General features: G+C 42.2%; 1 protein-coding gene across 1 annotated transcript in view; it reads left to right on the top strand.

Annotated features, from left to right (window-relative positions):
- Nucleotides 1-24883, top strand: part of LOC113478761 (24-hydroxycholesterol 7-alpha-hydroxylase) — a 27058-nt gene extending 2175 nt beyond the window's left edge. The window contains exons 2-12 of the mRNA XM_026846221.1: nucleotides 5263-5398; nucleotides 5921-6095; nucleotides 8090-8239; nucleotides 9043-9136; nucleotides 11100-11198; nucleotides 13103-13193; nucleotides 14224-14357; nucleotides 15223-15318; nucleotides 18222-18310; nucleotides 21929-22016; nucleotides 23142-24883. Of these exons, the coding sequence (XP_026702022.1) occupies nucleotides 5263-5398; nucleotides 5921-6095; nucleotides 8090-8239; nucleotides 9043-9136; nucleotides 11100-11198; nucleotides 13103-13193; nucleotides 14224-14357; nucleotides 15223-15318; nucleotides 18222-18310; nucleotides 21929-22016; nucleotides 23142-23213 (1224 nt within the window). The 3' untranslated portion in view covers nucleotides 23214-24883. The remainder of the gene's footprint in view (nucleotides 1-5262; nucleotides 5399-5920; nucleotides 6096-8089; nucleotides 8240-9042; nucleotides 9137-11099; nucleotides 11199-13102; nucleotides 13194-14223; nucleotides 14358-15222; nucleotides 15319-18221; nucleotides 18311-21928; nucleotides 22017-23141) is intronic.
- The last annotated feature ends 973 nt before the right edge of the window (nucleotides 24884-25856 follow it).

Genomic DNA, 25856 nt, shown 5'->3' with positions numbered 1-25856 from the left:
TTTTTTTTTTTTTTTTTTTTTTTTTTTTTTTTTCTTAGTCCAGCACCTCAGTGTCCTTATGAGTTTTGACCTCTCCCTGTGGTCCCCCTGGGTAAGAGGGACCTTTCCATGCATCACCCCCATGTGCCTGCCTGCCTGCAGCAGGATCATCCCGCAGTCTCCCTGTCCCTGGCGAGCGATACTCTCTTGTTCTCCCCTTCCTCTCCTTAAACACCCCAGGCATGTCTCCCTCCCTCCCCACCTCCCACACTGTCACCATGTGCTGAGGCCAGGAAAGATAAGCCTTTTCCTGCCTGCTCCCTGTTAAAGGAGTAGGCACTGTAGCATGGTACAGCCAAAGAAAACATGTGCTGCTGCCAAAGGGGTCATTAACAGGCATTACAGGGGTTGCAAAATACATCTGCAATCATTACAAGCTCCTTAATATTACCAGAACAGGGTAAAGTGTCCTTAGTGCAAGCAAGCTGCCCTCATAAAAGCTAGTGTAGAATCAGGGTCCAGGCAGTGTGAAACCTCTTCACCTCCATAGGAACATTACCTTCAGGGGATGCTTTGGCAATTAATTCTCCCCGCCCCCTCGCCCCCTCCCGGATTAATCCTTCAGTCTGTCAAAGTGATCAAAGTGATACTCATTTCTTTTTCTTTCTTAAAGAGTTTTCTTATTATTGCCCCTTTTGTATATACTCCTCGCTGCTTTTTCTTTCAAGTCCTGGAGTAACACACCGGACTTCAAATCTGCGCTTGAAGTTCTTCCAACCTGCGTGAAGTTCACTGCTTCTGTTTTCCTCCTACGGAAGAAGACGTAGGCTGGAAGAATTGTCTGGTTTTCCCCTTGTGTCATGGGTGGGTCTAATAAAAGAAAGATCTCTTGCTTTAATAAAATACTTAATCTCTGGTCTAATAAAAGATACCACCTCTTCCTCCTAAAGCTGCCTGGCTAGTTCAAGTAGTTTTGCAGGCAGTCTGAGACAGGCCAGGGGGGGTAACTGGAGCCACTAAAATACAGGTAGAGCTGCTTATTGAGGGGTTCAAGGATGTGGTTCCCCACTTTGTCTGGCAAACATAAGAGTTAATAAGGAATTTTAAATGCTTCTCATCAGTTTGCTAATTAAGCTAACAAGAAGAGTTCAGTTAAACCCATGAGATTGTTCTGCCCTGTTGTATGGACCTGTGGATCCATACATCACTGTCAGTCTGTTGACTGCATGTGGGACATGGTGCCGTGTCTCAGGACTCAGCAAAATGCCTCTCAGCCTTATTCTCTGTGTGTGGTTGTGTGAGGGGTGGCTTGCTGGGTTACATGGCAGGGGACACGCATCCTGCGTGAGGTTTGATGGAGGGGAAACAGGCTGGAGAAGAGGACAAGGCTTCTGGTGGAGCATTTCTGCAGACGGTGTCCACAGCTGAGTCACTAACAGTCTGTGACCCTGGTCCCATGCTCAGAAGACCAGAATGCTAAAGGCCTCGAGACAGAGAGGGGACATGGCATCGAACTTGTGTGTGTGTGTGTGTGTGTGCGTGCCAAGGGAGAGAAAACCAGCCCAGGGCACCTAGCTCCTGGCATGACTGCAGCTATCTCAGCCAAGAGTGGTTGCTCCCTGCCTGGCAGTGCCCGTAGGAAAAATGGCTGTTTCCCTGATTTCCTTCCCGTGGGATTTTGGAGGACATCCTTCTGAAGTTTTTATTTCTCTGGAGTGTTACTTTCATGTAAGCTCAGAACGGCCTTTCCTCATGGCACTGCTGTATTGTGTGGTGTTTCCCAGTCTTTGGGAAAAAAGAAACTTTCATAAGTGAAAGCAACTTCATAGCCCTAAATCCTAACAGGATTTTTATTTTGCTTTCTCTGTCTCTATATGTCATCAGATCTCCTTAAACACTATTTCAGACACAGTGCTGTCAGGCTATACCCACGCTTCATTGGCTATACCCACCCATAACACCATGGTAAATGCAGAACTGCTTGACAGCTTGTTCCAGTAGCTGATTTCATGACATTAGAAACGTCAGCACAATTATACCAGGACAGAGAAATCTGCTTATTCAGGTGTCTGTCTCAATTAACAGCTGTTATTAGATGCTGGGTAACAGGGTGTAGGGAGCACCCCCAGATGAGAGTACGCAGCCTTCTGTTTTTCCTTCCCAGCTTTGGCCATCAACAGTTTAAGGACTTCTTAGGCTGGAACTGGCATCCAGATGATCTGACTATGATAGCTTAATCCCTCTTTTACCTAGTGCATAATTTTGTCTTGCACAGCATCCCACAGCAATGAATCCATAATTTAACCACGAACCATATGAAGATAGCTAATATCTAATAGGTGCCCAGTAGCTTTTACTGAGAATGGAACAGTTATTTTCTTTTCACCTTTCCTTGGAGCTAAGTCCACTTAGTCTCCTTTCACTGAAACTTTGATTCATGCTTGCTGTCCGTCCCTTTGCCTTTTCTAAGCTCAGTAAATCCTGCTGAGATGGAATGGGCAGACACACATTAAATTGAAGGTGTGAGCACAGGATGAGTTTAGATATTTGCTGTCCCTTCTCCGCTCCTTTCCTAGCAAGATGAGAGCTCTAAATTAACTATTAACACTTGTAGAATAGATCTTGAGGTCACTTCAGAATGTGATTCTTGTAGGCCGTCTTCTTCTGTGATGTTTCTAGGTCTCCTCATAGTTTAGCCTCCCAAATGACTCCAGATTACGTGCAAGCTTTTAATTTCTTCTAAGGAATGAATTATGAAGACGTTTAAGGCCACACAGCCTTATGTCTTTCTTAAAGCTGTACTGGGCTCTTCCTCAGTACATCCTATTTATCCACTGCTTATCCTGGTCTTTGATAACACTTGTGAAAATTTGCTGGAATGACTCTTTAAAGCTTCCCAGGTCCTCCTTCAGGAGCCCTTTAGAAAGGCACCACCTTTGCCTGTCCATCCTCCTGTTGCTGAGGGTGGTTTAACAGGTCACACTAGGTAGTTCTGCAACTTCATATTTTAGTCCCTCTGGAACTTCAAATTGAAATATTTATCACTGATTTAACTAGCACTTGTTTAAGTCTATTCTACTTAATACTTCCTTTGAAACAAGGTCTCAGTCCATCACTCTCAGTGAAAGGCTCCAGGGTGGGACTTGTCTTAACCTGATGTAATCACTAATCAGACTGTGTCCCCACTTGGTTTCTTTACACATCGAGCATTTATCAGGTTTAGCAACACACTGGGATTCACTTCCCAATTCTGGTATGTTCAGAAAAGTGTTTAATGTTGGGAATGGAGATTGCCGTTGGCAGTTTGATCCTCAAACCTTTTTTAATATTTTAATTTTACATTTCTTTTGTCAGATATTTATTTGTCCTGTTTGGACAGAAAATTCTGCTTTCTGAAAGATGTGTCTTTAAACATCCATCATCACTGTGCTGTTCAATGAAAAGGACTTGTTCTGGAGGTCCTTTATGGAGCTTTTTTAATTTCCATTTTAATTTTAATTATTCTAAAAAGATTGCAGAAAATTGGATGAGAGTCAAAACCAGATTTTTTTCGTAGGTGTTTACAGGTGAGCAAGATATCCAAGATTTACTGATGGTCAGTGGACATGTAGTCAGTCCTATCAGTGGAGTCTAGGGGTTCAGCTCACCTTCAAAAATAGATGTGTGCAGTAGCTGCTCAGATTAATTGGTTTTTAGGCTCCCCTGACTGTGTAGACTCAATCTCTATCGTCTATAACGGAGCTTAGCCATCTTGCTCACATGTAATCATCTAAAATAAAGTGTTCAGACTTTGAGTGCGACCTTAATCGAATAATTAAGTGATATTGCAAGTTGCTATTAGTTCAAATTTAATATTATTTTAAATTAGTTTAAGTACATTTTAATGTTAGTGTAAAATTTAAAAAATCTAATTTAAAAACAAACACAGTTCAAATTCACTGGCTGTTATCCAGCCTGATGCTGAGGACAGGCTGTTATCTATAAAAAAGCAACCTTATCAATTTAGCTATTATTAAAACAATATTTTATTTATTATCACCCAGAGAGTTTAAACAGTCATTCTTTCTTTAATAATTTACAGTTGAAGGACACAATCAAAATTCAATTGATGTCAAGAGGAATGTTTTCCTTGGCTTCAAAGAGCTTTTGATGAAGCTGAAGAACAGACACAGACAACAAAAGTCAAATGTTAATGCATGGTTAAATTCAATGACATAAACCATGCGAGCAAGGTGGATTTAAGGCTTTTCAGTACTCCAAACAGGTCAACAGAAAACTTTTTCTCACCCTTGTCAGCAATGTAGCCTGGAAAAGAAAATCAAGTTCCTTGCTGTGTCCAGAGACTTTATGAAACCCTAAACCTTTCCATATGTACAAGAACTGTCAAAAGAAGGTGTTGTGCATATAAATGTAAATGCTGAGCTTTTGATTTCCAAGGTTTTTGCCTGTGAGCAGAAATCGCCTTGACTAAAAAAAAAGATGTTAAAGATGCTTCATTTCCTAATTTTGATCTTTTTAATGTCTAAACCTGACAGCCAGTAGATATTGCACATTTGTTTGCTAGTTTAGAGTGTCTACAAATATCAGCGATCTTTTTCATAATACAGTAATTCAGAAGTGAATACTTACTGCCGAAAGTTTTGAGAGGGGTCTAGGACATTAGATTAAGAGGAAATGAAAGAATGATTTATGCCATCAAAAACCTTCCCTGAATATAAGTCTCAACAAACTCCATATATTCTGCTCAAAGCTTGTTAGCTATTTTGGCAATCTTTCAACAGCTGTATAAGAAAGAAGTAGTTGGTATTAGCAAAACCTTTAAACTAGAAAAGAAGAAAAAACAAACATTAAAAAGATTCAGGAGTGGGGAGGTTTTGTTAAAAAATGTAGATTGAAATAGGTAGGATTATGGATTTTTATGATGTGGGTACTTTGACAGCCAAGAGATGCAGTAGATAATCCATCACTTGAGTTCTTCAAATCCAGGTGGGTTGTACTGTCTGAACTGTAGTGTAATTCAAATATAAAATGTTAATCTCATTGAAGGAATCTCTTCTACTCTGCAAGAGGTCAGGCAGGCCCCCGTGATGTTCCCTTCTGGTCTGTAAGTCTACAGATTTTGGTCTGATTCATGTTCATCTTTGTGCACTTCTGAGCCAGGGTGTACAGAGAGCAGGAGGGACCAGATCCTCCCTCCTAACCTCTCAGCAGCACTGAAGTCCTGTTGGGGCTCCCATCAAATGTGTTAACAATACAGTAATATGAAATCTTTGTTTGTTCCAGCATGGGCCTGTATTCACGGTATTTGCTGTGGGAAAACGGTTTACTTTTGTGACTGAGGAAGAAGGAACTGAAGCATTTTTTAAATCTAAAGACTTAAACTTTGAACAGGCAGTACAACAAGCTGTCGAGAATGCAGGTAAATGAGACCTACCTCTTTTTTAATGGAAATAATATCTAGTTACCCAGGACCATTAAAGCCAATCCAAAGCCCACTGCCTTTTTGATCATGCCTTAAATGCTCATCTTGACCCATGACCATGCTACAAAATGAAGGCAAAATGAAATTCCTTCATGTGGATCAAGCACTGTAAGCCTGCAAAGTGATTTGGATTCAGTCTCAAGGGATCAAAGGTTTTTGAACCAAGGACTGTGACTACTTTTATCATCAAGCAGCCCCGGTTTGAGATCATGTCTTTTTTTGCAGCTAGATGTGCCACCTGTGTGTACCAGGTTTGATGCAATAGCACATTGTCCTATCACGTAATTTGAAAACCATCTTGTAGCAATAATTTGTTACCCTGCGGGACAACAGTCATTAGAAAGGGATGGGGTACATACCCCATCCACAGTGGCATGCTCTGACAGCTCATGGGCTTATATCCACATGAAATCACACAGACAGGAATTCCAAAATGTTTCTGTTTCTTTTTGTATATAGTTTCTGTCCCTGCAGAAGCATTTTATCAGAACCACGGTAACCTCTACAGCATGATGAAGGGGAAAATGGGTCCTTCGAATCTGCACATGTTCACGGGCACTTTGTGTAAGGAACTACATGAGCACATGGCACACCTGGGCACGGAGGGCACAGGCGACCTCAATGACCTGGTAAGGTAAGGGATTTTTGGAGCACATCTGTAACACATACGTATCCTATATGGGAGCAGAGATGATACTGTAAAGTTGGTGTAGCTCAGGCTCTCAGGTAAAGCTGCATCAGGATATTCACCACTGCTTCACAGTTTCATAGGGGTCACAGAGTGGACAGGGTTTCATCTAAAGGTGTTTTTCCCAGCTAGGAGAGACATCTGAATTACCTATTTGGAAGAAAAAAGAAAAACTAGCACCTTTCAACAAACCCTGTTTCCCAAAAGATGGGGTAAAAACTTCCATATTTATAAAGAACTTACAAACAGACAAAATGCTTGATCTTCAGCAGGATGAAAACTTTCCATGTATGTTTTGGGCCAAGCCTAGACCAAAACTTAAATAAGACCTCTGCAACTGACTGCTGCCTGAACTTCATCCTTCATGTAACAAAATCCCTTTACTGACAATTTCACATGATAACAGAGCTTTTAACTCCTCTTTCTTCCTGATTGTCTGGGACAACACCTATATCTTTCCTGTCCATCAGGGCTATAAGTTGAATATTGCGGGTGCCTTGGACCTGTTTCTAAGACCTCACATTCAGGTTGACTTTTGCTGAGTTTTTCTACATAATACATCTAAGATAGAGCTTTTTACTGCAGCTAAAAAGTGACTGAGCACTTGTCACTTCAATCACTGCAGTTTGGATTAACTGGGGAAAAATGTGAGGAAAACGGTCTTTGAAACCTCCCAGCCATCAGTACCCCTGGTCTCAGTAATGGGGTGCAAACCCCCACGTCCCATGGTGTTCCCCCCACCTGTCTTCTGACATCAGAGTCAGATCTGCTTCTTGTGAAAAAACGGACAGTCATCGAATCGGTGGCGTGCCGCGTCACTGCCTGCTATGCTAATATTGCCTCTCATTTACTTGTTATTCCCCTGGCTGAATCCATCTGTGGCCTTTTACCCGGGCTCGAGTTTCTGAGGGCAGGGACGGACCTGTTGTTCTGTGCTGTACTGGCACCAGCACAGACCATGGTCCACACCACGGCACGGGCACCCGTGGTGACATGGGTGTACAAGTCATACACGAGGCTCACATGGCTCCCTGCTGCATCCCTGCTGCAGCCGTGGGGAATGGGGCGCTCTTCCCACTGCCATGGCTGTCATGGACATGGGGCATCAAATCCGAATCTGCTGCTATTTGTCTACAATTTAAAAAAAAAATAATCATAAGCTAGATGATAAACTAAAAAATCCATAAGAGTCATCCACAGTAAAACTGTTCTGAGCGTGACCTGTTCAGACAACACAGGATAGAAGACTTGGAATGCAACGCCCTGGATAATCGTTATTTAGCTGCTGCGAAATCAAATCCATAGAGCCAGCAGGTGGCTCCATCTTCCTTATGATCTGTAGAAAAGCATAGTAAAAGAGCCATTGCTTGAAATATGTGTTTAGCAGTGACTACGACTGCATAAAGGTTTCTTGGAGTTAAAGAATACAGGTGAAGTGGTCTGAGGAAGGAACTCAGAGTGTGCAGGATAATGGAGGAGCAAACAGGGAAGGAGTGAGACAAAGAGAAAACAAAAAAGCATTGGTCTGTCCAGCAAAGCTGCAGCCAGAAGGATTTCTCAGGTGCCTGGTTGCAGAAGGGTTTGTGCAATGCCCAGAAGGTCCACATGGGCTAACCTGAAATAAGAGGGGTGGTTAATGGGGAGAAGGGAACCTCAGCACCCAGAACCTTTCTGCCACTGCTCAAGTGACCAAACACAAACTGATGAGGTTCAGCCACATACAGAGGACGAGCCTGAGGTCTGTGTATCTCCCAGCCTCTGCTTAAAATCTGCAATAAGGATGTGAGTGAGGTATGAGCCTTGTGCTACCCCTTCCATCCTGGCATGACACTTGAGTCCCACACTTCTAGTGCTGGCGATTCAGAATGCTGCATTCTGACCTGAAACTGCTGCAGTATCTTCCCCATGGCCTGTAAATCACAAAGATCTTGTCCTTGCAGGCATGTCATGTATCCAGCAGTGGTGAACACTTTGTTTGGAAAAGGCATCTGCCCGACAAGTCAGAGCGAAATCAAGGAGTTTGAAGTACATTTTCAAAAGTATGATGAGGACTTTGAATATGCTTCTCAGATGCCTGAGTGCTTCCTGAGGTAACAGGGTGGAGTTGATGCACGTGGTTTACCCATTACAGCCATTTTGCTTGCTCAGATATCAACCACAAGAGACATCTCCCCTGGAGGATGACGCGCTGTCTTTATCTATGGTAACCCTGGGGTCAAGGCTTTCAGCTAGGTGCTCTAAAAATGTTCTGACCTTGTTCCATGCATTTTCCTGGCATAAAGCAGAAACAACCTTGCTTAGGTGGGCAGGGTTCAGCTTGGACCTGTCAGGGAGCAGCAGAACTGGGCAAAGGATAAAGACCTGAGCCTAAACGTGAGTCCCAAGCCGAGGGGTCCCCAACAAGGCATCTCTCTGCTCTTTCCCACACCTTAGCTGTTTTCCCAGATGGCTGCACTGTCACAGAGCTGACCTTGGGTAGAGGCAACTAGGCTCCAAGGAAGAGAGCCTGTCAGTGCTCTCATGGCCATGACAGTGCTTTGAGCACCTCAAAATAGCCTTCAGAAAGAAGTAAGGAAGCTCTAAAAATGCGGTCTTTATTTCCTTAATGGGAGGTCATTCTTGAAAAGCAATTGTCCAAAGCCACAGTGCAAACCTGTCGTAGAACAGATATGAAAATCTAGGAGTCTTGCAGTCACAGGTCCTGGCTGCAAGATGAGGTTGGGCCAAGGTGAAGTCAACACTACTGACAGTCAGATTGACATTTTACTATTCATCAACTGACTGCTGCCCCAGGGCTTTTGGAAAGAAACCAAGGAGTCCTTCTCATGGAAAAGGAAATGTTGGTTTGTGCTGACTTAGTTAAGTGCTTCTTGTTTGTTGCTTTTCTTTACAGAAACTGGTCAAAATCCAAAAAATGGCTTCTAAAATTATTTGAGAAAGTGGTGTCAGATGCTGAAAGAACCAACCCTTCAGAGACCACGTCCAAGGTAAACATCCGCGGCTATGAAATAAGATGACTTTGTTGTATATTCTGACTGAAGGAATGGAGGGCAGGATTTCCCAGAATACCAGGTTGGAAGGGACCTCAAGGATCATCTAGTCCAACCTTTCTTGGCAAAAGCATGGTCTAGACAAGACGGCCCAGCACCCTGTCCAGCTGAATCTTAAAAGTGTCCAGTGTTGGGGAATCCACCACTTCCCTGGGGAGATTATTCCAGTGGCTGATTGTTCTCATTGGGAAAAATTTTCCTCTTGTGTCCAATCTGAATCCCTCCAGGAATAACTCATACCCATTACTCCTCATCTTTTCCATGTGACTCCTTGTAAAAAGGGAGTCTCCATCTGCTTTGCAGCCACCCTTTAAATACTGGAACATGGTGATAAGGTGTCCTCTAAACCTTCTCTCTCAAGGCTGAACAAACCCAATTCTCTCAGCCTTTCCTTATAGGGCAGGCCTCCCAGTCCTTTGATTGTCTTTGTGGCCCTCCTCTGGACCCTCTCCAGCTCGTCCACAGCTTTTCTGCATGGCAGGGACCAAACTGGACACACTGAATTACTTCAGTATTGGTAGAAATAAGCCAAATATGTCAGCTTTGATAGCTGTACCTTAATTGTCCAGTATTGCTGTCACCTACATTAGGACAGACCCATAATTTTGAGTTCTACTCCTCAGTTTAGTTTATTTCCTACAACTCTGAGAACTAGCATCTTCCTCTGGGAAATGCTAAGCCAGGGGTTCAGAGCTATGACCCATTGCCAGCCTCCAGTATTGCAGTTGCAGAAAGCAGTTGAAAGAGGAGAGAGAAAGACCTCTCCAGTGGTTTCTCTGAGGGCACCACGCTGTGAAATTTCAAAACCTTACATGTGCTATTTTTAAACCCTGGTGTAGACTGAGTAGATCCTCCAGCAGCCAGACTAGTAGAAAATAGCAGGTTACTGGATTGGAAGCCAAGTACCCTAAATATTGATTGTGTCAAAGCTGTGATAAGTTGTCCCCCTGGTTATTCTCCTTAGCTATGGCAGGAATTCTGTCTATATGGCTGACAAACACAAGGGCAGACTGGCCTGGGAATTTTGATCTATCAAATGGTTATAGAACAGATCATTAAACAAACCAGGTTTTATTTAGACTTTAAAAGCTTTACATACCACAATTTCTTTCATAAAATAAACCAGAATAATGGAAAGAAAGAGAGGGCTGGAGAGGGGATGGTGGGAGGTAAGGAGGTGCAGGAAGTAGGAGGCATGAACTCTGCGTCTTAGATTGGGTAGGAATTTGAAAAAAAAAGTGATCATTTTTTATCCAAGGGCAGCCTGTTCCCCTCTGAAAAGTAGACAGGAAGCTTTGCCTTGAATGCATGGTTGCCCTGTATTTAAGGAAATACTATAAACAAAAGTTGATCCTAAAACATTACACAGTTGCTATAGTTTCAGAGAATATCAAGCCATTGAAATCACTGGTTAAGTCACTAACAAAGCACCTGAAACTAGGAGTTCACTGATGTACTGGACCATCTCTTCCTAACAAGCACCCTTTTGGCAGGAACAGGGAGAACATTTGCTTCATTTCCATTCATTCAACTTACTCAGTCCCATTTTCAGGTTCTTTAAAGTAGAGAAGTAGAGCAGGAATTAAAAAAAGAATAGAGATTTCTTTTTTCTTTCTTCCACATACAAGCAACAATGGTGAGTGAGGGAACAAATTCCCTTAAAAACTTTAAGAAAATGGAGGGCAGTGCAAATATTCAGTAGGGATCCACGTGGTGCACTGACTTCTTCTGGCCCTCTGCCTACGAGTCTCACTTTCGCTTAACAGCTGTCATCTCTATTTTGTGGCTGCAAAAAACCATAACTAATATTACTTCATCCTTGAATTCTAGTAAGCCCTACCCTAAACTAGATTTTAATGTATTTTTGGAAATACACATTATTATCTTTTATTTATAACAGACACTACTGCAACATCTCCTGGATAACTTGCAAGGAAAACATCTAGCTCCCAATTATGGTCTCCTCATGCTCTGGGCTTCCCAAGCAAATGCTGTCCCTGTAAGTACATCAGCTAGAGAAACACCTTCTCTCTATCCTGTTCAAAAGCCTGTATTTGGGAAGCAAAGACTTTGAACCAGAGGTCACACACACTGCACGTATTCCAAAGAAGGGATTATCACGCCCACATGCATCGCTCCAAATATACCCAGGCTGCAATGTCAGAAGCAATGACAAAAAAAGCTCTTCTTGTATTTTTCCCAAATCATGATGTCCCCTATCATAACATTTCGGGAACATAAGTTTCATAGCTATTAAGATCACAGTCTTAAGATGTGAAGAGCATATAACTCTATTTTGAAGCACCATGGCTGTATTATAGTAGAGAGCCTATTTTAAATAGCCTAGTGTTATCAACTGTAAGGAATATCAAAAGTATAATATAGAATAACTTCATCTGTGTGTAAATCCTTGAGTCAGTCTGACTCTTTGGCTTCGGGGGATCTGCTGTACAAACGCCAGTGTTGCTTCAGGGGAAGAAAAGCAATAGTTTGATTCTACTGCAGCTTAAGTTTTGTCCCTGTTAGAAAAGGATTTGATGGATTAATGATACAGATATATGTATACTAACAAGCCCAATATATCTAACACATCTTATGCTGACCAAAGACATTTATAGGAATTTCTCAGATGAAAAATCCATAGCAGCAAAAACATCCTTTATTTACCATGACTACTAAGCTCTTTCTAGTGCAGTCATGTCCGTTACAGATGTGATTTAGAAAAAAAATGATAGTGAGTTATTTTTATATGTACTCCTGATGGATATATCTATGGTTTTTGTAGACTGGATATTACTAGAATTTACCCTAAAGGAATTTAATCCATTTCAGTGAGGTTTCTGTGGATTCACATGTTGGTATAAGTGAGAGGCATAGCCTGCTGTCTGTTATCAGGATAACTGACATTCCTTCCACAACACTATCATTACTTACTTCTGTAATACTCAGCTGTAAATAGACATACAGATATTTTGTTGTTTCTCAGAATAGTCACAACCACTGTTCTGGTGACTGGAATGATGAAAAAAGGTCTTTCGACTTCCAGGGGGATTTTTTACAAGCATGGTAAACCCTTTTATCTGAAACAATTAATTTATCCCTCCCTTTAGCCCATGGAGTGAAGCCACAGCATCCATGCTGTAGAAGAAAACTAAGCTGACAGGTTTGTTTTGCAGAAGGAGGGCTGCATCCACGTGGGGCTATCTGGAAAATAACAGTAAGAGTTCTCGTCCCTCACCAGCACAGATGGCCCATGACCAGATCTGCGTGCAGACTGCATCTCCCGCTAGCTCGGCAAGAGAGAGACTCCTGGCAGTGCTGCGAGTCCTTCTGGTTTCATCTAACTTAAGAGGATTTTCTCCTTTCTTAAATTTCTTGATTTTCAACTTCATTGCGTAATCAGTTAGCAAATTATTTCTAAAGGGGATATATTACTGCTTGTTTTGCTTGTTAATTAAAACTTTTCCTGCCCATTTTTGTGTGACTCACTGTGACAATGCTCTGCAAATTATTTAACCTAATTTCTGCTAATACTAGTAGGAATTTACTATTTAATTTTTTTCCATTCATGAAGCTAAATCTAATCACACACAATGATTTAGTAATTCATTTTAGCACCGAGTTATTTGAAATTAAAGAAAGGATTCTGTGTTTCAAAGCTCAAAGCCAAAGCTATATAATGTTCACTGAAGGTAAGTACACAGCAGATGACTAGACATAATCTCTCAGGAGCTGAGGCCTTAGATGTGGATTTACCCGGGAAGCACAGCTCCCTGTGCATCCCAACTACAACAGGTACATACAAAAAAGTGCAAATGTTTTCACTTGCCTCTGTGATTTCCAACAAAGATACTGTAATGCTGTTCCATATTTCTGAATTAAAGTCCTTTCATCTCCGTTTAGATTGCATTTTGGACCCTTGCTTTCATACTCTCTTATCCTTCCATTTACAAGAAAATCATGGAAGACCTGGCTTCTGTTTTTGGCAAAGCAGGTAATAAATCCAATCATGTCCTTCTGGAACTTAGAAACAACTTATTATGTGCTGGCCCAGCACATGGCACACTTGGTCAACAGCTGCAAATAATCAGTGCTGCTGCTAAGGGTACTACTGATAACAGAGTCCAGCTGAGTTCTTTACTCAGCATATACTCAAGACATATTTTTAAGGAAAACCACCTTTATGTTAGCAAAAGAAGGCGGACAAAAAAACTATATGTGTTTGTCTCTTTGTTCCACACCTATCATTAAGACCTAGACTTGTATTAATCAGTCTTGTGCTTTTTTCATGCATCTGTGATAGGGTCAGATGAGTCTTTCAATTCAGCTGTTTTTCATGGTGTGATGTTCTCCAGAGTTACAGCTATTCTGTGGAAAAACAGGACAGGAACTGTTCTCTTTTCTCTCATCTGAGGCCAGCTTGTCCAGCATGATTTCTCCCTGTGACTAATCTCTTTCCCTCAAAAAACATTCACCTGCTGGGAGCAGTCATTCACATATGCAGTCCCCTGAACCATGCTTAGACTTTCATGGAAGACTCTTAGTTGACATGGGTCGAAACCATATCAAGGAACATATCAATAATTAACTAGTAAGGAAAATCATTAACCAGTGCTTAAGCCTTTCTCCTGGCCCTGTTTTATTTGCCAGTGTTAACATAGCCCAAGACCTCAGCCACGGCTTCTTGTCTTGGTGCCTGCAGTCCCAGAGATTTCCATGCCAAAGTACTGAAAAAGTCAGGGACTCTGAACTTCCAAGATGGCCTTTTTTTAGCCTCTTCTGGTCAATCCCATATCTACACCTACTGTGGAGTTATTATATTATCTTCAGTGGCTTTTCTTAAATTGTACTGATTTTGGTCCATTTATTTACTTTGAGATATCACAAAAATTGCTGGGTGTAAACAAGGTCTTGAAGTCTTGAGGTATTCTGTCAAAAGTTCTAAAGCAAGATGTGTCAGCAGGTGTCAAAACAAGTGTGAAATCTAATTTTTACACAGAGTCTTCTTTCTCATGCCACAACAGGTAAAGATAACATAGAAGTCTCTGAAGAGGACCTTAAGAAGCTCCCTTTTATTAAATGGTGCACTTTGGAAGCCATACGGCTGAGGTCTCCAGGTGCGATCACCAAGAAAGTAGTAAACCCAATAAAAATTCAGGTGAGGTCTGGGTTTTTTTTCCCCAAAAGGATGCCATATGATTTGTCTGGAAAGGGGTCTTCCAGTAGATCTGGATAAAATTAAAACAGTAGAGATATTCCACAATCTCACATATATATATATATATATATATATATATATATATATATATTCTATTTAAGAGACTTATTCATCATCACCATTAATTTATTAATTTAAGAGTGGTTTTGTTTCTCTTGCTCACAGTCTTACCTTCAATTTTTAACTGATTTTAGATCTAATTGAATCGAGCTGGAGATACTGTGCTGATGGTATATAAAATAGTAATGAGACACAGGGACCACAATTTAGCGATCTGATAAAATGCCTTCTTTTCTGTTTGTCCTCTTCACTTCCATTCAAAAAGAAAGTGCCAGCATTCAGGGGCCTAACAAATAAATGTTTGGGAGAAAAACACTCTCTCAAGGAATCAGCACTCATGCCTATTTAAGAAGTTACTAAAATCTCCTAAGTTTTACTGTCATATAAGACTTTCTATGAATTTCTTTGCATCAAAGGAAGTGCTTAACAAAAGATTTAGTAAAAAATACCAGAGCACATGGTACATCAAGAGTAGAAAAGACAGAAATAATGTTTCTATTTTGTTACCTGAAAAAAAAAAAGGCAACAAAAATAGTCTTTCCACATTCTCCACTGTTTAGGTCTTTCTTATGGAAACAAATGGCAACAGCAAGAAGCAGCTTCAAATATGTAATATGCCTATTGTGGCTTTACCACCTTCACTGTTAGGACCTTCTGCTGATGGAAGAAAAGTACTAAGGAGGGACTGTTTTGTGATCTGAAAGTGTGATTTTCTCTTTTCTTAAGAGGTTTTTCTCCTTTTCAGAATTTCACTGTCCCTGCAGGTGACATGCTGATGTTGTCACCATATTGGTTGCACAGGAATCCAAAATATTTTCCTGACCCAGAAATGTTCAAACCTGTAAGTTGTGACTCTTAATGTGGGTATTTTGCTTTCTTTTCTCCTCTTAACTTATTTCACAACAAAAGCACATGGACAAATTGGCTTAAAGTTGGTATTCCCCATATTCTGGAGGATGGCCTTGTATGCAGAGATATGCACAAAAGCGAGGAGCCTGTAGGAATAAGCATGACTTTAAAGTTCAGTTATATGTTCCAAATAATATGGTACTAATTTATATCACTTTGATCTTGATTCAGAGCTCACTGTGGAAAGATCCCACTGGTTGAGCCCAACAGCTTGACTAACCTTATCTCCTCCTACGGTAAAGTGACCTGCTTAAAGGATGAGGGAAAGCCTGTGGCTGTAGTTTACCTGGACTTTAGTAAGGCCTTTGACACCGCTTCCCACAGCATTCTCTTGGTGAAACTGGCTGCTCATGGCTTGGATGGGCACACACTTTGCTGGTAAAAAACTGTCTGGATGACCGGGCCCAAGGAGTTGTGGTGAAGAGAGTTAAATCCAGTTGATGGCCGGTCATGAGTGGTGTCCCCCAGGGCTCGGTTTTGGGGCCACTCCTGTTTAACATCTTTATCAATGATCTAGACGAGGAGATCACGTGTATCTTCAGTAAGTTTGCAGATGACACCAAGCTGGGTGGGAGTGTTTATCTGCTTGAGGGAAGGAAGGTGCTACAGAGGGATCTGGACAGGCTGGAGTGATGAGATGAGGCCAACTCTATGAGATTCAACAAGGCTCAGTGCTGGGTCCTGCACTTGGGGCACAAGAACCCCATGTAATGCTACAGGCTTGGGGAAGAATGAATGGAAAGCTGCCTGGTGGAAAAGGACCTGGAGGTGTTGGTCAGCAGCTGGCTGAACATGAGCCAGCAGTGTGCCCAGGTGGCCAGGAAGGCCGATAGCATCCTGGCTGTATCAGAAACAGTTTGGCCAGCAGGACTAGGGAAGAGATTGTCCCTCTGTACTCAGCACTGGTGAGGCCTGGCCCCAAATAAAGTGTTCAGTTTTGGGCCACTCACTACAAGAAAGACATTGAGGTGTTGGATCATGTCCAAAGAACAACGAAGCTGGTGCAGGTCTTATGAGGAGCAGCTGAGAGAATTGGGGTGGTTTAGCCTGGATAAAAGGAGGCTCAGGGGAGACCTCACCACCCTCCACAACTACCTGAAAGGAGGCTGTAGCAAGGTGGGTGTTGGTCTCTTCTTTCAAGTTACAACTGATAGGACAAGAGGAGATGATCTCAAGTTGTTCCAGGGGAGGTTTAGGTTGGATATTAGGGAAAATTTCTTCACTGAAAGTGTTGTCAAGCATTGGAACAGGCTGCCCAGGGAAGTAGTTGAGTCACCATCCCTGGAGGTGTTTAAAAGATGTAGATGTGCTTAGGGACATGGTTTAGTCGTGGACTTGGCAGTGTTAGGTTAATGGCTGGACTCGATCTTAAAGGTCTTTTCCAACACCAATAATTCTATGAGTCTATGATTCCAAGTACTCTCCCCGTCATTTGTTTGAAAAGCTCATCTCCATTTATTCACCCAGGTTCATTGGTCTTTCTAGTCAGATGATTTCTGGTAGGTATTAGCTCTGCTAATGCAGTAGTTCATCTAGAGTTTCTTGATTATTATTCCACTCCAGGTGGTCGCGTGGGCAGGCTTGTAACTGCTCTTTTTAGCACCATCCGATATAGAACAGTTTGTCTTTTTTATAGAAATACATCAAGGAGTAATTTAAACAAAACTTCCCTTCTAGCAAACTCTTCACCAATTTGAAATCCCTCCTAACAATTCTTGCCTGTTTGAAATCCAAAGCAGAAACCCTGATGCAGCAGCTTATTTCTTTAGTAGCTTTATTCCTAAAAAACAAGTAATCTCGTTTTTTAGAAACTCCCTCTTTTTCCATGAGGAATAGGTGAGTACCCCTTGGACATTGCCATTCCAAATGTATTGCCTTGCTTAATCACTGCTGAGATTTTTGTCTTGCTTTTATTGGATTTTGATGCTGACAGTTTTCCTCTTCATAAAGCTCTAAACACCCCTAGCTGAAAAAAAACCAACAAAACAACCAAACAACAACCAAACACAAGATTACATCCTCTCTAAGACAACTTCATCAGAGGAGTTTTAGCCACCATAAACTTGACCGGGTGTTACTTGAAGGCCTTGGTAGAGTTGTGCTGAGTTTCTGGAGGCTGGTATAGTTTGTCACCCAGCATTCAAGAGATTTACTTCTCTCAGTGTCAACAACCCAAACTTTAGCCCATATTGTCTTGTACCATGTGTTCTTCCTCTTTTAAAGCAACTCAGGATGGAGCAGGGACCCCTCTGGGTACAGACAGGCTGGTTTTGTTGGGCAGAGTTCATTTTCTCACACACTGACTTGCACCTGATCATGGGGCTGTGCAGTCCTTGCCTTTCTCTCATGTGACAGCTGATAGACCTTCCCTCTGTCTGTGCACAGCCTCTTAGAAATGGCTTGTGTGCAAGACGTGCATGAGCCATTTGTGTGCTGTGATACAATTTTGTGGCTGAGCGAAGGTGCTGGTTGAACATTTGCTTTGAATGTGCATATATTTAAGAGAAGAAAGTCACATTTTTATAGGAATTTCAATAGCTCAAGGTGTGGGATTTAGAAAAATGGGGAGGTATAGGAAGAATGCTTTAGGGGTGATCTTGAAAACCTCTCCAGCACTTTGAGGCACCTAAATAGGTTTCAGATGGGACCTTCATTTCTCTCCCTGAGTCAGTGCTGACTTTTGAATCCAGACTCTAACAGGTTGCATAGAAAAAAATGGCATTAGTGCAACTTTGTATTGAGGATTAGCTGTCCAAGGTCATTTTTAGCCTGGAGAAATAAAGTTAAGCTTTATTTATATAAGGCTGATTTGGAAAAAAAAATTTCTTCCCACAGGATCGTTGGAAAGAGGCAAATTTAGAGAAGAATGCTTTCTTGGACAGCTTTGTGGCATTCGGAGGAGGGAAGCATCAGTGTCCAGGAAGGTCAGTGAAACAGCTGGGGTTTATTTATTCCCAAACCCTGCAGAGAACAACTCTCTTGAACTGGGCTCCTCTTACACTTGGAAATAAAGTGTTTTCATTGCTTTGCTCTTTATCAGTCCCCTAATGTTCAGTATTGTCTGGACCGTGTTTAAACTGATTTGAAAGTGGTTTCATTCCTGGAAAAGACAAGTTAAGTCACAGTGTAAATGAAGAATCTGAGACTAGTATATCAAGGGATATCCCCCAGGGAGGAAAGTCAGCTGAGCTCTGCTGCTGCTGAGGCATCTTTTCATCAAGGGAGAGTTGTTCCACTTACAAACATGCCAGTTTGCAGTTAGGTTGCCATAAACCAGTTCTAAACTAACCTAAAGAACATTTCTTGGATCTGAGACTCCTTTTCCATCCTCTATGATGCCACTGACACCTTTACTAATATTTGGATGTCTTAACTGGCTCCCCTCTGTTGGAATCTTGTCTTTGCATTAAAGCCCACGCAATTGTATGATGGCTTAAATTGCAGATCCTATCTGTCTTCACTCCTCCAGCAATGCCAGCCTCGATGCTTCCTGCATTCCTTCTGCTGTTTTCTCTGCTGTCCCTCTTCCTGGAACAAGTCCCAGGGAGCCAGCTGCTCCTCGTTTCTGTGTTCAAACATCTCTATGCTCAATTCTCTGCCTTCCAAACCTGGTCTCCTCTAAGATGCAAGTAACCAAGAATCCTTAAAACTGGTCAGTTTAACTCTAGAATCCCATGTGAAGCAAGGAGTCTAGAGGATGTCGCAGAGGATCTGCGTTCTTGAATCTGCACCCATGGCTGGACATAAGTGTCAGATAAACTCTGTGAAGGCAATAAAGATATAAATAAAATGAATAATACTGCATTGGCCATTTAGGCCTGCCAGAGAAAAGTGCTCACTCACTGCTGTACCTCTGTGGCTTGTACCATATTCCTGAGATAAAAACGAGCACAGCCTCGATCCCAGCAAGGGTGACAGCAGAATTCACAAGAGGCATCCGCAGGTACAGGACAAGCTGCAAAATTGTGTTTCTGAAAGCTGCTTGTTTATATACACTGACCTATTTTTGTTCAGGTTGCTCTCTGGACTCTGATAACATCTTTAAAATAAGTTTGTGGTTATAAAGAAAATTTTTCTACATAGACAACGGATGGAGAATCTTTTTCTTGCTGACAGACAAAAACTCCTTTCAAACCCTTTGACAGTCCACACGGTAACACACACCTTCATGCTTTTCAACAATAATTCTAAAGGAAAACTGTGGTGCTCTTGGAAAAAATTAAATTAAATCAAGGAATGTATCTAGACCCCAGGTTTCATATTTCCTTGGTATGACTGAATGAAACAATGATATTTCAAGTTTAAGATGCATTTGCATTTAATTCAGTACGGGGATTTATAAATGAAATTTCTCCATTTAATTTCTCCATTTCAAAAGTTTATAATGAAATTAATAGCTAATTTAATCAAACTGAAAGCTAGGTAATTAGTTACTTGACAAATATTCCAGCAAACTAATATGGGAAGAACTCCCACAAAGCCATTTCTGTGCCATCTTTTTTACACAAAGGAAAAATCTGATGTCAGTGAAGCTACTTTTGTCTAACCAGGTGACTGTTGCCTGTGTGACTGTGCTTATCTTGCATGGTTCCCTCTGTTGTCTCCTACCTTACGCTGACATTGTAAACACTTCAGCACAACGGCCATAATTTCATTCTCAGACTCCATTTACTGCAGGACCTCAATCCACAGCTGGGCTCCTGGGTTCCAGCACAACACAAATACGTAGCAACACACTGGGGGCAAGATTCAGAAAGCACATCTTTGTCAACCCCCCTTGTCACTAAATAAAACGGGAAGGCATCAGTGACTCAGAGTTTTTACAGGAGAACTGCTCTGGAACTCAGTCATGAATATGAAAAACAGGTGGGAAGTAAGAGGCATTTAGCTGCAAGAAAGCTCCTGGTTTCTGCTTGGTACAACGTGCTGTGGGAGAGGGGAACATACGGGGACTCTACAGTCCTGCCTTTCCCTCCTGGACTGTCCCTCTGGCCGCCCTCAGACCCGTGTGTTGCTTATGGTCCTTGTGTCTCAGCATCTCTGCAGAGCAGAATAACAACAGCAGCCTGCTGGGAGAAGTGCTCTGGGATCTAACGGTGGGAAGTGCTGCAGTCGGTTACGGGTGATAACCATTGCCGCTCAGACAGGCTGCAGATGAACACTGCCGTGGGTACAGAAGTGTCAGAGCTGCTCGGTCCGCATCCAGCTGTGCTTGTGTTTGAAGGATGGCCCTCTGGAAATGCAGTTTTTCCACTTTTAGAGCAACTTAGAGGCATTTTGGCATTTGGTTGCATCACGGTACATCCGTGCCAAACCAGTGAGGACAGCGCAGAGGCAGGACCTTGGGCACCACTCTGTGCACACATGCAGTGACCATAAGGAACCCACCTTTGTGTGGTGCTGCCAGCATGGAGTTTGGGCTAGTAAGTCCTGTCTGACCTGAGCTAACTTCCATTGAAATATCTCTGCACTGCATTCCCTCAAGCTCAAGGTCACCAAAAGCTCCCTATATCAAGGTAATTCCAATGTGAAATCACAGAGGTAATTTGGGTCTAAAGCCACACCAAAGCAAACAAGTGTCCTCCCGCTCTGGAGCACAGGGCGGATCAGTGTGCAGATCTAGATGGTTCTGAAGGAGTTAGCTTGGGTCTCGTGGGGCTTATTAGCTTCCTCTTCACACCTGCCAGGCCAAATCCAGGCTTGATGCCATGTGCAGTCATGTGGTCTTCTCCCCAGTGAATTCCCCAATAGCTGTTTCATCCAAGTTTTCCAGCATCTCTCAGATAATGGAAGACAAACTGTGTAGAAGAGAAAGGTAGTATTACTATTTTAACTAGGTATTGAAGACTTAGGTCTAAATTCTGCAAGTGAGTAATCCCATGACCTGGGATAGGTGCATGCAGGTGCCTGAATGCATAAAGCTCTTGTAAATATCAACATTAAAAAAATAATAGCCTAGAGGAGATTACCTGCAGTTATCTGAACTCTTCTCTGTATTGACTAAGAAAGACCTTTCTTGAGAGTGTTACAGAAAAAAAATCATGCCCTTGGGTCTCATACTGCATTCTAATGCTGACGCATTAAATAATAACTCCCGCTGTCACAGCTACTCTGATGTCATCAGGCTCCCAGCTGCATTATATAACTTTATATAGCACAATTAGTCATATAGCCTTTTCTATATTTGACTGTCTTCTCACTCCTATGGAGTTATTTCAAGTCAGCAAGAGTTAGAAGAACATAAATGTTTATACAGTGGAAAAAACCATAATGATAAGGGGCTGTTTTAAAATAGGGTGTCAGAGGGATACTGTCAGTCTAAAGTTTCACTGGAAAGAAGGGGCAGCCGCTACATTCATGTTTTTCACTGAGTAGTGAAGCTGAACAAAGCTACAGCATATTTTCCTACTGAAGATAAACTTTCAAGCAGAACTAAAGCATGGAATGTAAGATGTGTCAAAGACACCCCGTTTCTTATCTGATGATAACACAGGTGTGATGGTCAGGCTGGATGGCCAATGTTTTCCTCCCTTTTCTTGCAGGTGGTTTGCTATCATGGAAATCCAGTTGTTCGTTGTGCTATTCCTACACAAATATGAATTTGTGCTTTTGGATGCAGTACCAAAGGAGGTAAAAGATCCATGCATTTGTATAGCACTACACATCTTTAGATCCTTCATTCATCACGCTCAGCTGAACAACCATGTTCAACTGTGGTTATGTATAATGAAGCAAAATTTTGAGAGGAGTGTTAATAAAACATGTAATGAATAGCTCAATCTTCATTTTAACTCAAAAAACCCAGAGTAACTCCAGCACCATTAGTAGGGCTGCACGGTCTATACAAGAAAGTGCCTACAAGAGTATTTTGTCTCATCATTGCCTAAACATTACAAGAGATTTTATAATTGCTTTCTGCCACTCACAAAACCAATGAATATGGAACTGGATTATTAATACTTTAAAGATACAAAATCAGATGCAGCACTTGCAGTGCTTTTCCACTACATATTCAGTAGTGGAGAATAAATGATTAGGAAAAGACTGAAGGAGCAACTGTGACCCAGAAAGTTTTTATCATTAAGGGAGAGTGGCGCAGACTCCATTCTCAGCAGTCATTTCCTTCTCCACTTGCACTGTGTCCTTTCTGCTTTCCAAACGTCATTGTTCCACACAAACACGGACCACTGTTAAGTGAGCATGTCTACCTGTCACAACCTAAACATGACACACGCGCCCTATGGCTAAGCTGCCAAGGAGAAGAGGGAGAAGTTTAGAGTGACATGGGCTTTGTATGATTGCCCTTCAGGCTGGAAGTTGGAAGCTTGGAGAACTTAATTCCTCTTCTTTCCTTGAGGAACGTGAGATGCTGATCTCAAATAGTGGTAGAAAGTCCACCCAGAACATGGAGGAAAGTTGTCTTTTCCTGACTGAGGCTGTGTTGCCACACCAGCTCTCACTGGAGTTGATTGTAGCTTGGGTCTGCACCCGCAGGCAGTTATGCTGGTGAAGATATTCAAAACCATTAGATTTTCTTAAGACCTCATGTGCCATTCTCTGTCAGTGTGAGTGGAATAAAAAGTAATCATGAAGGTCCTGCTCGATGGCTTCAGCAAAGCCAAGAAATACTCTCAGTATTTGGTCTTGGTTCTCTAAGATCAAAGCTCCAAACCTGTATCCTAGTGTTAAAGCACAATGATAATTCCATTAACTGAACTAACTTAAATGTTTCTACTGATTTTCTTCTTTTTGCAGAGCCCTTTACATTTGGTGGGGACACAGCAACCCATGGCACCATTCCGGGTCCAGTATAAATGCCGGGAATGAAAGCTGCCCAGCACTAACCTACTTTCATTTGCCAGCCACCCCTGGATGGATGGACCACTGAGCTGCTTCCCTGTCCTACACCTTCAGATAGGTTCTCTGACTTAACCGTTCTTAATTTGAACTTTAAATGCTGCCCATACTCTGCGTTGTGGTATTCCATACCAGCAGGCATGTCTGTGCTCCTCATCTGATTGCCCATCTCCTATTATTTAAAAATCAAGCTGTCCTGCTGCATTCATAATTTGTGGGCTAATTATTCACAGACTTTGCAAATCCGATATACTAAACTCGCCAACCAGACATTCAGGACAAAAAGCTGCTATGTTTGGAAATCCTGCATGGAAACCTGTGCTAGAACCTGTGGAAAAACAAGTCCCTTGGGCCAGGTCACTGTTTTCTGCAGGTCTCTTTGAACTGAGGCCAAAGTGGTGCCTGGTGCTAAGAAATCAGATTGGTAACTCCTTACAGCTCCCTGGTGCTGGTGTGCACAAATTACAGGACAGCGCTGAGCAGAGAACTCCGGATCAGATCCAGGGCCACGATAAACTACTATGACTTATGTATCACAGCCTCTGTAGGTAGGAGAAGATGTGGCCTGCTCTGCCTACAGTCGGTGCCGACTTTTTGCAAATAAAATGCATCTGTAATGGAAAAATTAGAGCATGGGCAACACTGGGGTCTTGTTCCACTGGAGCACCTAAAATTTCTACTGAGCTTTATTTCCTCCACAGGATTCAGAATTGGTCCTTGCATGAATACACAATTAAAGTTTAATTGTGATGTTTGGCTTCTAATGAAAAGCGATTGCAAGAAAAGCTATTACTATCCATTAGACTGGTTATCTAATATCTAGAACATTTTTGCTTTCCTTTAACATGACTGACTTATAGAACAAATTGCACAATTCTAAAAATATTTAATCCTATAAAGATTACATAGCAAAAGTTGTTCAAAGAAGCTGTTAAATAAGTTCAGATACCAACACCTTAACTGCTGTCAGATTTCATGTATGGTAATAACTGGCATGTATTTTTAGTCTTTTAAGTAAAGATTGTTCATTATTTTAGAATTATTTGAGAAAAAAACACAAATGGACTTTCAACAATAGTAAAAACTATGGCAGTAACATCCATAGGAAAATAACACAATGTATAATTCATTAAATGGTTGAATTACCTCGGTTATGGATATCAACAATTTAACAAACTTTAATGATTTATATGGCTGGAAAATGATTCATCCAACTTCTAATTTATCTCAAAATGCTTAACTCCGCAAGAGTTGCAAACTTAGCTGCTGTTTCAATATCTCTTCCATAAGTTAAAATTATTCCATCAGCTTTCATGTTTGGTTGTTACCCAAAAGTGCATATTTTAATTTTTAAATTTGGAAATGTCCACAATTTCTGTCCAGATATCTTGTAGTTTTTTTCTCCCAATTTACATCTCTCCTTTTTTTTCTGTTTAATTATTTGGTGTTTGGGGTTTTTTGTGTGTGTGGTTTCGTTTTCATTGGGTTTTTATTCCCCAAGAGAGGTAACTCAAAAAAAGCAAAATTCTGTAATAGCAAACTTGACTTGAAAGTACAAGGTCCCTAGAGGAAAGTATAACCTGAAGGTCAGCACCAATTTGGTTAGAATGAATAAAAGGCATCTGAAGCCACCTGTGAAGATTTACAACAGACCACTGCCCATGGGTCGTAATCTGTCCTAAACACAGTCACAGTTCTGATGTAGCTTCTGCACATTGCTGAGTTTTTCAGACATGGTGTGATCTTGTGTCTGATGAGAACTACATTTGTCTTCCACATCCTGCAAGAACAGCCTGTGAGCAGTTAGGGCATGTGATAAAAACCACGTTCCCCCTGTACACAGAGGAGTAAAAGCAGGTGGGGACCCTGAGCAATGCCCTGCCCACCCCCCCGAGGGGCTGGCCGTGTCCTGGGGTGACACCCGCCAGCAACACCGGGAGCAACTCCCACCTTCTGGGCTGAGGGGGGAGCGCTGCCTGCGGGCATGGGACACACTGTGGGGTGCAGGAGAGGAGCAGCACGAGACTTCATACAGCATGTTTAGGGGAGGAACCAAAGGTGGGGAAATGAAGAGATCAAGGTGGGTTGTGGGGAACAAAGATAGGAAAACAGAGGGATAAGGGGATAAAAGTTGCACGTACACCGATTGCTGAGCAGTATGCTGCTCCGGCTGTGCCCTGATCCGTGTGGTCTGTCCTGTCTTCTCCTTACACTCTGTTTTTAATTCTTTTCCAGGGTGATGGCCTCTCTTGAGTGTGCACGTGTGGGAATCGGGGTGTGAGTGCCTCAACTGGAGTGGAACTATGGGTTGGAGAGCTCGTGAGTCCATGGTGCCAGCAGCTGGGGGGAGCATATGTGTGTGTGTGTGTGTGTGTGTGTGTGTGCGCGCGCACTGTGTGGATGCGTTATGTCAGCGTGTGATGGCTGACAAAAACCCAGCCAGGCTAGCTGGCGAGTAGGTGATGTGTGTTGTGTCCCCCAGGGTGAGGCACCTGGAGGAGCTGGCTGCCAGAGGGACCAGGAGGTGCAGGCCAGAGGGCCCATGGAGCCTGGGAGTTGATGAAGACCCACTTGTACATGTGTGTGTACATGTGTGTGTCTCTGGGCAGAGCT

Source organism: Athene cunicularia (assembly GCF_003259725.1).
Source record: "Athene cunicularia isolate RWA chromosome 3 unlocalized genomic scaffold, athCun1 chr3_part1, whole genome shotgun sequence".
NCBI lineage: Eukaryota > Metazoa > Chordata > Aves > Strigiformes > Strigidae > Athene > Athene cunicularia.
The sequence above is the reverse complement of the archived record's forward strand: the minus strand, read 5'-3'. Positions and strand labels throughout refer to the sequence as shown.